The sequence below is a fragment of the Euprymna scolopes genome, chromosome 15 (genome assembly GCF_053919585.1).
Source record: "Euprymna scolopes isolate OS-2025 chromosome 15, ASM5391958v1, whole genome shotgun sequence".
Classification (NCBI taxonomy): Eukaryota; Metazoa; Mollusca; class Cephalopoda; order Sepiida; family Sepiolidae; genus Euprymna; species Euprymna scolopes.
This window is the reverse complement of record NC_136496.1, coordinates 55322765-55339599: the sequence shown is the minus strand read 5'-3', so window position 1 is coordinate 55339599 and position 16835 is coordinate 55322765. Positions and strand designations below refer to the sequence as shown.

General features: G+C 35.6%; 1 protein-coding gene across 2 annotated transcripts in view; it reads right to left on the bottom strand.

The window, feature by feature from the left end:
- LOC145293835 (GRIP1-associated protein 1-like) overlaps positions 1-16835 on the bottom strand; it is a 690744-nt gene that overhangs the window by 273997 nt on the left and 399912 nt on the right. For both annotated transcript variants that reach the window (XM_080140492.1, XM_080140494.1), the window contains one exon: positions 12625-12699. In XM_080140492.1, coding sequence (XP_079996618.1) covers positions 12625-12699 — 75 coding nt within the window. The remainder of the gene's footprint in view (positions 1-12624; positions 12700-16835) is intronic.

Genomic DNA, 16835 nt, shown 5'->3' with positions numbered 1-16835 from the left:
GCAAGCTTGCATATATTGTAAATGCCTTCTTCTTGCTGGCAAATCAAACCATCTAATATAGTTAGCCTTATGTTCTAGTACATTCGAAATATAATACAGTGCAAAGAAACAGTTACTCATGAAAACGAACCACCTAAAGTAAAACCTTGAATAATTATCTAAACTCGAATGTAAATTAATATTAAGCCGACTTTACAAACTGTTAATAGTTAATTATTGGATTTTAATTAATTATAAGATGAAACTCTAATAATTTAAACTCGATAGATAACAACAAACTTCCACCCATTAATATGGGAGGGGAGATTATCATCAAAAGTGTCCTGAATTGTTAACTTAGCACCGGACTTACTACTTAGATATTAAGTAAGTCACTTGTCCCCATTCCCCCCCTTTTTTTTTTTTTTTAATGAAGAGTAGATAATACAGTGGATGTGTTATCGGCAGCTCCAGTAACTCTCGCTTCTCCTATTTTGTCATCCAGTCCTCATTCAATGAGTGATTTTTCTGACAAAGGGTGAAGAAAAAGCTGCTTAAAGGTCGGTAGGACTTGGTGACCAGTAGTCTGAGATGTCGGAAATTTTTCTGTCTCTATCTGTCCTTGTGGCCATGTCACTAGTAAAGGTGCTGGAGGTAAACGTTTGTCTGGGCTGACGTTATCCGCCTGATAGTCAGGGACCCGAACCTTGGATTAACCACTAAGGAGGCTGTCCTATCAGCAGGCGCAAAGTACTGGGACTGCTGTATTGCCATTTGGTGAGTGGATCTGGACCATTCAGTAGTCGCTGGTGGGGCCTCTCGATGCCATACTAGTGGGTAATTGTTACGGCTTTACCTTTTCGTGTGCCACAAAAAAAAAAAAATTTTCCTGTCTTTTTCTCTCTTACTTTCCCTCTCTGTACTGCTCTAACCAAGTATGCCGACCTATTCCATAAATCCTCAAACCTCAACATGAAATATCTCCAGAATAAAAACTCGATTAAACCTAGAACCCCATCTTCCAACGTAGACCCCTACTACCAGGTCTCCTTCTCCAACATCAGGGGTCTACGTTCCAACCTTCCAGAGGTTGAAACCCAATTACAGGAGACGAAACCGGACATATTCTTTCTAAGTGAAACTGGAATAGGGCCGACCACTTCCCTAGATGAGTTCAGAATTAATGGATACTCAAATTTAACAGCTAAATCTGACCCCCAAGATCGCCATGGGCATGGAATATGTGGCTACATTAAGGATGGCTTCCCGTGTGGCAGGGATATCTCTAGAGAAGATCCTAATTTACCCTATATGTGCTTCAGGGTTGGACTTGCTAACACCACTGCATTTATATTTGCCCTCTATAGGCCTCACAACAGCGGAGTTACTATCTTTAAGAGCATATCTGAGAAAATAGACCACATACTGTCTTCACATCCCTCGGCTAACATCCACATATGTGGTGACTTCAACGTCCATCACGTGGAATGGCTGACCCATTCAAATAAGACAGATGATGAGGGGAGGTTTTGTCATGATTTTGCCATTGCTTATGATCTCACTCAGATTGTTCGCGAACCCACCCATGTGCCCGATACACCCGGTCAATATGCAAGCGTCTTAGACCTTTTTCTCTCAACTTCCCCTGAGCTATGTTCATATTCCGTTCATTCTCCTCTAGGATCCTCCGACCACTCCGTCGTATCAGTTAAGATAAAAACGAAATGTAAGAAGCCCCCAGACGTACCCCTCCACCGTACTGTATACCGATACTCTATGGCTGACTGGGATAGCTTCCGTACATTCATATCTGATTTACCTCTGCACTACATGTTTAAAAAGGATATGTCCTCTATAGTATCAGATCTGACCGAATGGTTAATTGCAGGCATAGACCAATTCATACCATCTAAAAAATTCCAACAAAAATCTAACAGCCAGCCATGGTTCTCCCCAGAATGTGCTGCTGCTATCGCGCACAGAAATCACTTTTTCCATAGCTACCAACGTAATAGATGCACTGAGACTAAAGCTGCTTTTAGGTCTGCCAGCAGCCACTGTAAAAGAGTAATAAAAAATGCAAGAGAGCTATATGCCCAGTCTGTTAAATCCAAGGTAGCTGATCAGCGGCTTGGATCCCACCAATTTTGGCAAATAACAAATAGGATCCTGAACAGAAGTGTGCGTTCTATCCCAACCATTATCAATGGACCAGAGGTCATCTCGTCAGCGTCAGACAAGGCCAAACTATTTGCAAAGAACTTTGCAGCTAATTCTACCCTATGCGACGAAGGCCATCAACTCCCCATATTTCCTCCTATAACACAGAACAAGCTAGGTAACATACAAATATCCGTGCATGAGGTCGCCAAGCTAATAAAGAACCTAGATTCCAGTAAAGCAACTGGCCCTGATGGCATCCCAATTATAGTGTTAAAAAAGCTTCAACCAGAACTTGCTCCCATACTTACGAAACTATTTAAGTGCTGCCTTAAGGAGAAGTGCTTTCCGACTCCCTGGAAGACCTCATCAGTTTGCCCTGTATTTAAGAATTCAGGTGATAAGTCATCTCCCTCTCAATACAGACCTATAAGTCTCCTGTGTGTTATGAGTAAGTTGCTGGAATCCATATTAAATAGAGAAATAGTCAACCACCTCAGCAGGAATAACCTTCTTAGTGACATACAATATGGTTTCCGCTCTGCAAGATCTACCGCAGATGTGCTGACGGTTATATCCCACAGGATTAGTGAATCTCTTGACAAAGGCTTCCTGTCTAGGGCAATTGCTCTCGACATATCAAAGGCCTTCGACAAGGTATGGCATAAGGGTCTACTTCACAAGATTTCCAGCTACGGTATAACTGGAAATGTTTTCTCAATCATTAAATCATTTCTCTCCGATAGGCTCATAAGAGTAGTGGTAGATGGACAAAAATCGGAGGCCTGCAATATAAATGCTGGAGTCCCTCAGGGGTCAATCCTGGGCCCAACTCTCTTCCTGATCTACATCAATGACCTCCCTAAACACATACTTAAATCATTCGTTGACATCTATGCTGATGACACGACCATCTACAGCAACACATCAAAGGCTGTAAATGACAAAGTTCTCTCTGATTCTCTCTCCTCTGATCTCGAGCGCGTGGTTCAGTGGGGGAAGATATGGCTGGTTACCTTTAATGCATCCAAAACCAAACTCCTATCCTTACATCATCAACGCTCTGATCCCCATCTGGCATCAATTGTGATGGATGGCTCTCGTCTGGGTGAGGCCCCGTGTTTTGACAAGCTTCTGGGTGTGACCTTTACTCCTGATCTGAAATGGAACACGTACATCAAGTCTGTTGCCAAGGTCGCTGGAAAGATGGTGGGATCCTTCTACCGCTCCAGAAGATATCTCACTATGGATGCAATTCTCTATCTATATAAAAGCCAAGTACGTCCAAGGATGGAATACTGTTGCCATATCTGGGCGGGAGCTGCTAAAAACAGCCTATCCTGCCTTGACAGAGTACAAAATAGACTTCGTGGCTTAGTGGGGGATGCCCTTTTCTCTACCCTGCAACCTCTCTCCCACAGAAGAGACGTTGCGAGCCTGTCCTTGTTTTATCGTTATTTCCATGGCAGATGCTCGTCTGAACTCCAATCTCTGGTCCCCCCTCGCCAATCTTTCACGAAAAACACCCGTCTAGCTGAATCCACTGTAAAAAATTTCCCCCACTCTATATCTGTGCCTAAATCAAAACGCAGATTCCATGACCAAAGCTTCTTTCTTAGAACTGCACGCCTGTGGAACTCTGTTCCGTCTGCCTGCTTCCCTCCGGACTACAACTTGGTTGTCTTCAAGTCCAATGTTAACAAATTCCTAATGAACCGCCCCCTTAAGTAAACATATCAGCAAATCTCCTCACTAACGTAATGTACTTGCAATAACCCTTATCCCTGAGTGGCTTCCGGGCCTTGATAAGTGGTGATCACTGTGTAAAAAAAAAATTTTTTTAAAAATAAATAAATAACCAATCATTATTAATTTTAACGATGTGTATATGTTTATATATTTGTATGCATTGAATTCACTCCTAAACTAATTAACAGATCATTATAAGTTAATTTTATTTATGTGTATATGATTATATATTTCTATAATTGGATTCACTCCTAAACTAATTCACTGATCACTATGAATCTTAATAATGTGTATATGTTTATATATTTGTATATATATTGGATTCACTCCTAAATAACCGATCATTATTAATTTTAAGGATGTGTATATGTTTATATATTTTTATGTATTGGATTCACTCCTAAACTAATTAACAGATCATTATAAGCTACTTTTATTTTCTCTACTGCTCTCCCTTGACCCAGGACTGCATCATAATAAACAAAGTCTCTGACAGCATAGACACAGCACTCTCCCTCGACACTAGTGCACAAGTACATGTATTTGGTGACTTTAATGTCCACCACAAAAACTGGCTTGGATTCTCTACATACACAGATGCAGTGGGCAGCACAACTCATAGCTTCTCTATATCTCACTCCCTATCACAAATTGTGATGTTTCCAACCCATTTCCCTGACCAGGAAGAACAACACGCATCACTTCTAGATCTGTTTTTGACCACAGTTCCCGATGATTGTATAACGAATGCCAACAGCCCACTTGGGGGCGCTGATCATGCAGTGATAATGGTTGAAATCGCCCTAAACTGAAGAGCCAGTGCTCAAAACGACGAGATATTATAAAAAGGCTGACTTGGAAGCCATCAGACATCTTATCAGAGATGCCCCATGGAGAAATATTTTGTCTCTTCCTGCTGAACAGTGCACAAATGAAACCACTGAATGGTTCAAAACTGCAATCGAAGCGCATGTTCCCATGCGGAAATTTTATAGCAAGCCCCACTCTCCCCAATGGTTTACTTTGACTTGTGCAACTGTCATTACTCAAAGGCAGCATGCATACTGCAGATTTAACCGACATAAGTCCAGTTCAAACAGACAGAAGTATATAGAAGATAGAAGTAATGTTAAGAAAGAAAGCGTCAGCTAAAAGAGAATTTACGGAAAGAAATAGCGGCGACAACTAAGAGAGAATTTACGGAAACCACTAAAAAACGCATTGAAGCAAAAAAACTAGGAACTTGTGACTTCTGCCAGTCGATTTGCCTCAAACTCCACACTGGACCCTTCCAACCACCCCCTACCTGACTTTCATATGCGGACAGACGCCACACTAGACAATCTGAAAATCACCCCTGCTCAGTTGCATGCTATCATAAAAAACCTTGACACTTCAAAAGCATGTGGACCCGATCTTGCTTTTCGGGCTGTTGGAAAACTGCTTCTGTAGTACCAGTATTCAAGAATTCTGGCGAAAGAACTGACCCATTAAATTATCGCCCCATTAGCCTCCGCCCACTTTTTGCCAAAATATTTGAGACCTTAATTAACAATGCTCTAGTCCAGCACCTTACAGATGCTAAACTTCTGACTGACCAACAATATGGATTTAGACAAGCCCGTTCTATAGCAGACATCCTAACTGTAATCTCTGAACATATATACTATTCACTGGACAAAGCGGGGGAGGGCAGAGTGGTAGCTCTAGATATATCTAAGGCTTTTGACAGGGTATGGCATGGGGGTCTCATCAATAAAAATTAGATCATATGGTATCACTGGTAGAATACTTAACAAAATTAAATCCTTCTTAGATAAGAGAAAAATCCAGGTTGTCCTCGACGGTCGTATATCTAAACAATATGATATAAATGCGGGAATGCCCCAAGGGTCTATCCTTGGACCTCTATTGTTCCTGAAATTCATAAATGACCTCCCGACAAAATTGCCTCTGAGATGGGTATATATGCCGATGACCCCACACTCTATAAAAGGCACGACAGGAAAACAAATGAACACATATTTAAAGAAATGGCAGAAACACTAGAGGATGACCTCCAATCTGTAGTGGAATGGGGATAAAAATGGATGGTCACATTCAATGCTGCCAAAACTAAACTAGTTTCATTCAATAATTACAAGAAACCTTCTCTACCACCTATAGTAATGGCCAACGACTCTTTATCTAAGAGTACATCTTTCAAACTCCTTGGCCTAACGTTCACAGGAAACATGAGTTGGAACAATTACATTAAAAGCATTGCCAGGGCGGCTACAAGGAAGGTGGGCTCTCTCTACCGTGCTAGAAAACTACTAACACCCGAAAGTATCCTGTACCTCTATAAGGCCACCATTCGCCCATGTATGGAGTATTGTTGTCATATTTGGGATGGTGCATCTGCTACTAGTCTCTTGCTCCTTGACAAGGTTCAAAAGAGAGTCACAAATCTGATAGGCCCTGAACTGGCATCTAAGCTTCAGCCTCTGTCCCGTCGACGAAATGTTGCATCCCTTTGCCTGTTCTAGAAGTATTTTAATGCTGAATGCTCTGACGAACTGCAAGCACTTGTGCCCCCACAACGTGAACACACTTGACAAACCCAACAGGCTACTAAATCTCACCCCCACACTGTAGAGATCCCTAGATGTAAAAGATCTTTCTACTCCAGTAGTTTCTTCCCCAGAACCGCTAGACTCCAGAATTCCATTCCAGGTCCCTGCTTCCCCAACTGTACTGACGTGCAGAAGTTTAAGTGTAACATGAACCGACATCTTGCTGCCCAAATCCCTACATAGTATCCCAGTCGTTGTTGCCCCTGATAGTAGCCCCCTACACCAAAGTGGCAATGTGCCTTGTTTGGGGTAATAAAAAAAATAAAAAATGTGTATATGATTATATATTTCTATTATTGGATTCACTTATAAACTAATTAGCTGATCATTATGAATTATATGTAATGTATATGTTTGTATATTTCTATAGATGTCATATTCCAAAAATCACTTTGTTAATATATTTACGTGTACAAGAAATTCTATCCAAATAATAAGGTACTTGTACAGTATAGGACTCATATGTAAAACTTATGTAAAATTGAGTAGTTTCATCTTTATATTAGAAATAAGGTACTTGCACAGTATCCTACCCAAGAAATAAGGTACTTGTGCAGTATAGTACTCACATGAAAAAACAAAGAATATCTTGCCTGTGACGTACATAAGTTATTAAAACCATAAACCATGTTAAATAATCAAGTAGCATGATATACATCTGAAAAATAATGTGCTTCTTCACTATAGCACCCAGATGAAAAAAAAAAGAAAATTCTTACCTCTGACGTACAGAAAATTTAGCATAACAGAAAATTCCATAAAAGTATTGAATTCTTTCATTTTTAAATTAAAAGGTACTTGTACAGTATCTTACACAAGAAATAAGGTACTTGCGCAGTATAGTACCCATATGAAAAGCAAAGGAAATTTTACTTGTGACATACATAAAAATAATCAAAACCGAAAATCATGTAATACATTCAAATAGTATGACATTTATATAAGAAATTAGGTTCTTCTTCACTGTAGATCTCTGATGTAAAAACAAATTCTCACCAGTGACACACAGAAAAGTTAGCACAACAGAAAATTATGTAAAATTATCGAGTAGTTTCATCTATATCTTAGAAATGACATACTTGTACATTATCCCACCCAAGGAATAAGGTACTCGTGCAGTATAGTACTCGTATGAAAAAACAAAGAAAAGCTACCTGTGACGTGTATAAAAGTTATTAAAACAAAAAATCACGATATATTCGAGTAATATGACTTTTAAATGAGAAATAGGGTGCTTCTTCACTATAGCATCCAGATAAAAAATCACACAAATTCTTACTCTAGATGCACAAAAAATTAAACATAAAAGAAATTTTCTTAAAAGTATCGAGTTCTTTCATTTTAAAATTAGAAAAAAGGTACTTGTACAACATCCTACCCAGGAAATAAGGTACTTGTACAGTATAGTACCAAGATAAAAACAAAGGAAATCTTACATGCGACATACATAAAAGTAACCAAAACCGAAAATCATGTAATATATTGGAGTGGTATAACATTTATATAAGAAATAAGGTGCTCCTTTACTATAGCACTCTGATGAACTCTTTCCTGTGACATACAGAAAAGTTAGCACAACAAAAAATTATGTTAATTATTTTAAATATGTGTTGTACATTACACGTCTTAGGTAAGGAAAATTTTCTCCATATATGTGCTGTAAATTTCCTGTACAATTATTTCATATATATATTGTGTCATACCCGTCCTAGAGTAGGTAAAATATTCTTTTGCTCAAGATGGCAAATGATACATAGACATCAAAAATTCCTCTATCCTAAGAATAACAGATATGTTCAAAATTTTTCTCATTGTATACTGTCCTGAGCAATGCTGGGTGGCCTTGCTAGTATTTTGATATTAAATTGGATTATTAATTGAAAATGTGAAATATACACTTTTATGTTAAAGAAAAAGGAGGTGCTGCTTTTAAAACGACTCTTGAAATTTTGGATTTGTGTCTATATTTTCAAAAATTTTAACTGCTTTTGCAAACTGACTTTTCCCGATTGAAATAACTAAAATAAGGATAATAGGTGACCCAATAGGTATTTTTTCTTTATATATATATATATATATATATATATATATATATAGAGAGAGAGAGAGAGAGAGACACACACACAAACACAAGGACAGAGATTGTATGTAATTAACTGAATTCTAAGAAGATATAATCTTTTAACTATCACAATCATATGTTTGGAATGTCATCAACAGTTTTTTTGAGAGACAAAAACAAAATACTTTCTTCAAAAAAATAAATATAATCACTGATGATGATGATGATGATGATGATGATAAGGAGGAGGAGGAGAAGGATAACATCTTTATAATAATTGATGATGACAACCAGATCAATTGCTGCATTAATCCTATTGCACAACACTACTCAACTGCAGAGGAAACGGTAAAATTGTTACCTTAAAAAAGACGACATGATTCCATTTCCATTTTCTGGTTTTGTTGCAGACTATCTACTAGTTGGCCAGTTGTATACAAACCCAAAGAGCGATAAGAGCCTTCTATCATATTTGAAAGTGATACAATAGTCGCTTTTAAGAGTGAGATCGGAGATGCACTGCTGTACAACTCATACTCTCTACAAGTTATGACAACAGTAATATTGCCAGCATCCTCAAAATGCAAATCCAGACAGTTGAATGGTTGAAGTTTCCGGCCAAGGTTATGGTCTTTTGTGTAGTTTCAAGTGAGGGCCACATCATGCCACCTCACATCTTCGAAGCCAGCTTGAAAGTCAACACCAAAGTGTACCTGGATGTGCTGAAGAGTGTGGTGATACTCTGGTGCAATCAGGTGGTTGTTGGCAAACTATGAGTGTGGCAGCAGGACTCGGTGCCAGATCACAAGTCCAAAGAGACCCAGGCTTGGCTTCAGAAGGAGTGCAACAACTTTGTATCCTTCTCTAACTGATCATCCCTCCTCCTCCAACCTGAACCCACTGAACTATTTTGTTTGGACATGCTTTTGGCAGATAAACGTTGATGAACTCACATTTAGTATAATATTAACTATACACACTTCCTATTTAAAAATTCTAACATTTCAGATTTGCATTTCAATTTCATTTTTTAAATTTTGAATTTTTAAAATGAAATTGAAATCATTTAATGGAGTTCGATAAAAGTTAGAACAAGAATTTTAGAAATAAGATTTAGTATCACATTGTGATTTAAATCTTTGTTAGAAGTGGCACAAAAATGTTCAGTTCAAGGAATCAATATTATTCGTCCTGGGATGGGCATTATTTAAGTGCGTTTAAATTGTGCCAAATGTCGCCAAACAAAATATTGGTTATGAAAGTCAAATCTTATCAACCTAAAACTCAGATTTCTTTCAGTTATTTGATTAAAGAGGAAACAATTAACAACTGATATTATTTGAAACAATACTACACAAGAAATCAAATGGAAATAAAAACAGTAATTCCTATTCAGAAAAAAACAAAAGATGATATAAAGTTTCAAACTTTGACGGAATGTTTTTTTTAATAAAATTAATGATTTAATATGATAAAGAAAAGAAAAAAATGCCCTAAATGCCCCACATGCTCCCCAAATTGAAAAACATCTTTACTTCAACTCAGGGTTAAAACAAAAGTAGTTTTATCTTTTCATATATGCTTTTCCTGAAATGTATTCTTAAAAGCTTGATAAAATAGGAAATCTCAAATGACTTTGAAAATATTTAAGTAAACAAAAAAAAGAAAATATTTATGGATTTTTTTTTTTTTTACATAATGAATACACTTGATAAGCATTTACTTATGAAAATCTGACTTGTACAGCTACAAATTGCTTAAAATAACCTATATTTTATCTCTATCTCTCCTAAACACTGGTCCTGTCTAACAATACAAAACCAGTAGGAAAATGTGATTACAAAATATTAATTTAAATAGCATTAAGGCAAGTGTTCATAAATGCATTAAAAAGAGAAAAAAGACGCAATGATATCAGAAGATGAAACAAAGAAAAAAATGTGAAAAGGAATAAGTGAAAAAAAACTAGAATCAAATATTGAAACTATATACATCATTGTTATTGCTGCTTTGATATCATTTAACTGGGATATTGTATTTAAGAACTAGAAAACCTATTACGCGTGTTGGATATCATGTAGAAATTGATTTTCAAACTAATATCTTTATACCTGCTGTGCTCAAATCCATCCTGATCACTTTCACAGTTTCTTTTGTCTTCGCTGTCAAATATCCCTGCTACCTCAACTGTCATACATCTAATAAGCATGCATCCATTTGTTGAATATGACTAAACCCACAAGTTTCACACATCTCCCTATGCTGTCCCAATTAAATCTTTCTTTGAGGTTACCAAATTTTAACCCTTAAGACTTTCATCACACATATCATTCTCGTATCATTTCTCTCCATGCAATGCATGTCCTCAGCCCTCAACTGGCTAGGTTTCACTTCCATGCATAATCACACTTTATACACATATCAAAAAGATTCTTTCCTTGGTCACCAGTGGTAACACTCGACTGATTAGTAATGGCAGAAGTTCTATGACCTTACTCCATCCATTCTTTTGCAATCACAAATTGTACTCCAATGGTATCACCAAGGCAACAAAACTTTTGAAAAACCTTAATGGTATTACTTTTCAAATGTACTTTCTCCACATCTGAATTCTTATCTTTGTGCAAAAACTGCTTATCATCTCTGAACCAAGCAATAATTCTACTGCATTTATTGTGTATTCAGTTCTTTAACAGTATCACAAAAAGTGAGCAGCTCCCAAATCTCTTTCTACTAACTGAGAAGGATGTTTCTTTCTAGATTATCACTTTTTTCTTGATAATTTTACATAACATTCCTCCAAGTCTCCAACTTAAAGTTTCCACTGTTTCAAAGAAAAGCACTTAATCATCAGCATAAAATATCTCTACCAGACAACTCATACAAAACTCCCTGGACAATGCGTCTAAGACACAAATGAAAAGCAACTTTAATATTAATGCCATCACTAAATGCATTGTTAATTCTAGCATTTCTATACATTTCTTGAACAACGTTCATCAACCACTTACTTGACCCTATTTTATACAAAGTCAACCAAACAACATCCTCTTTATGCCCTCTTACCATCCACAAGTCTGGTCTATTACTTCTAACAGCATATCCTTTTACTATTCTTTATCACTTGGTTTTTCATCAATCATATGCTCTTCATTTAACCATCACAATTTTTTCATGGGATTAAATTTTCTCTTTACACAAATCATAAGTAACTGGCTTATGCTATGTCACAATTTTTTCATGGGATTAAATTTTCGCTTTACACAAATCATAAGTAACTGGCTTATGCTATGTCACAATTTTTTCATGGGATTAAATTTTCTCTTTACACAAATCATAAGTAACTGGCTTATGCTATGTCACAATTTTTTCATGGGATTGAATTTTCTCTTTACACAAATCATAAGTAACTGGCTTATGCTATGTCACAATTTTTTCACCAGGTAAATTACTTTCACATCACTTTCTGACCTATTTCTTTATTAACAAACAATCTTTGCTGGGTCACAATCATATAAAATAAGATGGCTTCCCTGTTTTTGAAAATAGTATTTTGAGTTAAAAGCCATTTTAGTTTTTGAAGCGAATAGAATAATTTTCTGTTAGGAATCCAATTATGTCAGAAATACACAAAAGAATAATTCCAATCACCTTGGTTGCAACATACACAACTAGTTACTGGCACTAAGCACATTTTCGAGTCACTGCTAGTTTCAAATTATTATTCAAATATTTAATAAAATGAAATAGTGAGAATCATACAAAACTTGCTATGAAACATACTTAGCATGCCAGGAATGTCAAAAGTATGTAACTTCTAATACTAGCATATTATTATTATTATTAATAATAATAATAAACACATTCTCTAAGGATTTTTGACAAAATTGCACTAAATTTAGCATGAACACTTACAATTATTACAAAATAGAGAGAGAAAAAAGTGGAGAAATTTTGAATGATTAACTGAAAAAGATTGAGGAATTATCAAAGGAAAGCAGGTTTGTTATAAGAAAAAAACATTAAAAAAAAATCAAGTAATTATGAAATTGTTCTTACCTGTTGTAACTTTTCAATATTTTCATTCAGGTGTCCAATTTTATTTTGCAATTCAGTTTCTTTCAACTTGTATTCCTGTAAAAAAAACAAATTTTAAATATAAAGCTTAATTTCTTGTCTTTTAATTTGTTCAGCAGAAACGAACAGTGAAATTAATTATAATTAATCACATTTTAGTTTAGTTTTTCATGACACCTTCTTTCCTATTACCATAATAAAAATTTCTACAATTTCTAAAATGTTGGCTTCTGCTCTTTCGTTTTGTCACTCAATGATTCATAGCTGAAATCTTCATTCAAATTATTCAGTTGAACATAAAAACATTCAATACAAAAAACTTGGTAATCTTCTATATATATAAAAGGCAAAATGTGTGTATGTGTGTGTTTGTATGTCTGATAAAAACTTCCGACACACGCAAGGAACACTGACAAAATCAGTATTGTTGGAAAGATTATACTCTCGGACAACAAATATCCAAAAATAAATTCTTTCACCATCAACTGGGCCATTCTTTGCAAGAAGGGGTCAAGTTTTTCATTGACATTTTTGCAAAGTCATTTACGGCTCGTGATCTCAATGTATGTTTTAAACATGTAACTTCGAAGGCCTGTAACATCGTAAGGGCACCATGAGCCAGACAACTAAGGTATTTCCTTATTGTTCACCTCCTTTTCCTCTTAGCGTTACAAGTTCAAGCCTGGCTACTGTGACTATTTTCTTTTTGCCCTTGCACAGGTACTCATTGCTATTTTCATTTTTTTAGAGGGTTGATTAATTTTTTTTTTTTTTTTTTACGCTTGCACAGGTATTTTGATTGAAACATTTTCTTTTAGGACTGGGTTGCTCAATAACCTAACTATATTACCTCTCTACACCCGAGCAATGCCATGTACCACTGGTAGCCTATTATATAAATCTCAACTGTCTGTTAGTGTGTTTGTATGTCTGCTAAAACTTTTGTCAATCGCATCAGACTGGGTTGAAACCGATACCATGTGAAAAAGCAACCCTTCGAACATGTAATATCTGAAAATTAAAAAAAAATTAACTCTGTGGTGGTCAACTGCATCATTTCTTGCAAGGATGTGTGACTTTTTGCATCAAGATTTTTGCAAGTCCCATATGTGTAGCAAACTGAATGTACGTTTAAAAACTTTGAAGGGTCATAATGTGATAAGTTGCCGTGGCCATGACAGCTAGCGCATTAGCTTTTTTCCTTTTTTCCTCTTTCACATTTCAGGTTTGAGCTTGCCTACTGCTGCTAATTTTTTTTTTTTTTTGTGTGGTCACAAGGCATTTGCTGCTATTTTGATTGAAAAAAATAGTTGTTTTGATGCATTTATTTTTTTAGGGGAGGGAGGGTCAACATCATAAAATACCTGGTGGAGAAGTTGTCATCTACTTCATCCGTTTTTTTCTGGAGGGTTGCTCAATATCCTTAGTATACCAGTTCTGTCCAAACCGAATTTCATGTTGGGTATCCATACTAATCTATTATATAAAGGAGACCCATGCGTGTTTGTATGTCTACTAAAAGCTGACAGCCGTATCAAACCATCACAACAATGGTATCATTAAAAAGAGCAAAGTCTCAGACAAAAAATATATAAAAATTAGTCAAAAAGATTAATTCTATGACGGTCAACTGGGTAGGTTTTTGCAAGGAGCGGGAGGTACTCTTTCCCCCGGATTTCCAATATTACATAATTCAAAAGAATTCAATCTATTTTTCTATTTAAGTTTGAAAAATGCTGATTCATGTTACCAGAAATTATGTCATCTCTCTTAATGACGTTTATAATTACTTTGAACAGAAACTGGTCCTAAGTGGTTCTACACTATAAAACTAAAATAAATACTGATTTTCAAGTAAAAAAAAAAAAAAAATGATACCTACGTAATTGTCATGTGTAAAATAGTAAAATATCCAATAATCATCAAAAACGATTTGGTAGAAAAATAATTATGAATGAAAATATGTATCAATAAGAAGAATAGAAAACAGTTGACATGTTTTCAAAAGAAAACAATGTATTTTATTTTAGTTTAGTATAAATTGAAAAACGCTGAGTCATTTTACTTGAATTGACATCATTTCTCTTTAACTGACCATTTTCTAAGAGCATTAGTTAAAATCCGATATCCATACTACACTTTGATCTTATTTATATAGTTTATTCCTTCATAAAAAAATTACAATTAATGATTGAATAATAAAAGAAAAAATTCACAAATAAACAAATTTAGGCATGAAACCCTATAAGAAATTGGGGGAGGGGGAAGGGTACAGGGTCTTTCTATTCGTCTATAAAACTTCAAAGATTAGTCTTGACTGCCTCATTAACCACAATACCACATTCACTCCATGAAGTTAAACTTACTTAATAAAATACCCAATCGTTTTATATAAAAAAAAATTCTGTATAATCAATTTTTTTTCATTATGTGATGATGATGAAAAACGGAAAAAAGTTCATTTTAAAAAGTTTTTAATTTTGATAAAAAGATTGTGGTGAGGAGGGAGGAAAAACTAAATACCCCCCCCAAAAAAAAAGATTAAAACAAATAAGATGCCTATTGGAGGTCCTTTATGACCCTAATCAAAGTATTAGATTGTCCACTGTTTTCCGAGAAACCAAACGAAAACAAGCAGGATGATCTCTAGTTGGGATGAGAGTGATTTACTAGAGGATGTGGAGAAAGAAAAATCAGGGAAGGAAAATGGAGGTGGAAGGTGGGAGGGCAAAAGTAAGGGATGTATGGGTTGGGTAAACTCGGAGGTTATCTAGTACCAAACAACAAAACAAGAACGGGATCTCATTTGTACCACAAGTCAAGAGTCTTTTTAAAATCTATAAGATGAATTCCGTGTGTGTCATGTTTTACAGAGGGAGCACAAATTCAAACTTGGCTAAACCTGGTAACAAAGATGTCATATTCCAAAAATCATATACACTGATAAATAAAAGCTTAATGCTTATTTATCATATTCCAAAAATCAAGGAAGTTGATCAATTAATTGTTATTAACCTGATACAGAACAAAAATGTCATATTCTAAAAATCTCATACACTGATCAATTAATATTGGTGCTCATTTGCCATATTATAAAAATCACGTACATTGATCAAATAATCTTTTGATGCTTATTTATCATATTCCAAAAAGTCACATAAATTGATCAATTGTTATGCACTTGACACGGGACAAAGATGTTATACTTCAAAAATCATGTATGTTGACCAAATAATTGTTGGTGTTCTGTGAAGGTCAACTGGGCCAGTTTTTGTTGTATTTTCCTGAATTTTGGATGTTATCATTCGGAAATTACGTCATGCTTGGGATTGAGGGTAGAAATAAACATGATTATGTTGCTTTTAAAAGTGCTCTGGAGGTGTCCATGGATTAGCAAACCTTCTTTTTTGAGGTGGGGCTGGAGGGAGTAATATCTGTGTTGGGGTCACAAAGCACTCTCCGAAGATGTTATATTCCAAAAATTTAGATTACCTGCAGAATCATATTCCAGAAATGAAATCATTTCTCTTACTATTATGTTGTCAGTTATGAGGAGGGAAGAACTGCAGTAATGTAGAAATTCCTGGTGAAGCAAGGGTTGCCTACTCACATCCGTGTCAATACATTTATGTAATATTTGGAAAACCTGCTGAGTTCTATTCCAGAAATTATATCATTTCACTTAAAATGATGGTGTCGGTACTCAGGAGGAATAAAACACAGTAATGTGGAATTTTATACTGAAGCAAGGGTTGCCTAATTACTAAGCCTCTTAATGTATTTATGTATTAATTTGTAAAACCTGCTGAGTAATCTTCCGAAAATTACATCTTTTTCAAAAAAGTTTTAGTGTCGGTAGTGGGATAAGAAATGAAACACAGTAATGTTGAATTTTATAGTGAAGCAAGGCTTGCCTAATCACTAACCATGTCAATGTATTTATGTATTAATTTATAAATCCTGCTTAGACATCTTCCAAAAATGACAACATTTTTCTTAAAATAATAGTGCCAACGGTGGGGTAGAAAAGAAACCCAGCAGTGTTGAAATTTATGGTGAAGCAAGTGTTACCTAATAGCTGTGACAATTTATTTATGTAATAATTTGAAAATCTGCTGAGTCATCTTTTGAAAATGACATTATTTCTCTTAAAATTATTCTGTCGTTGTGAGGAGGGAAAGAAACAGGGCATC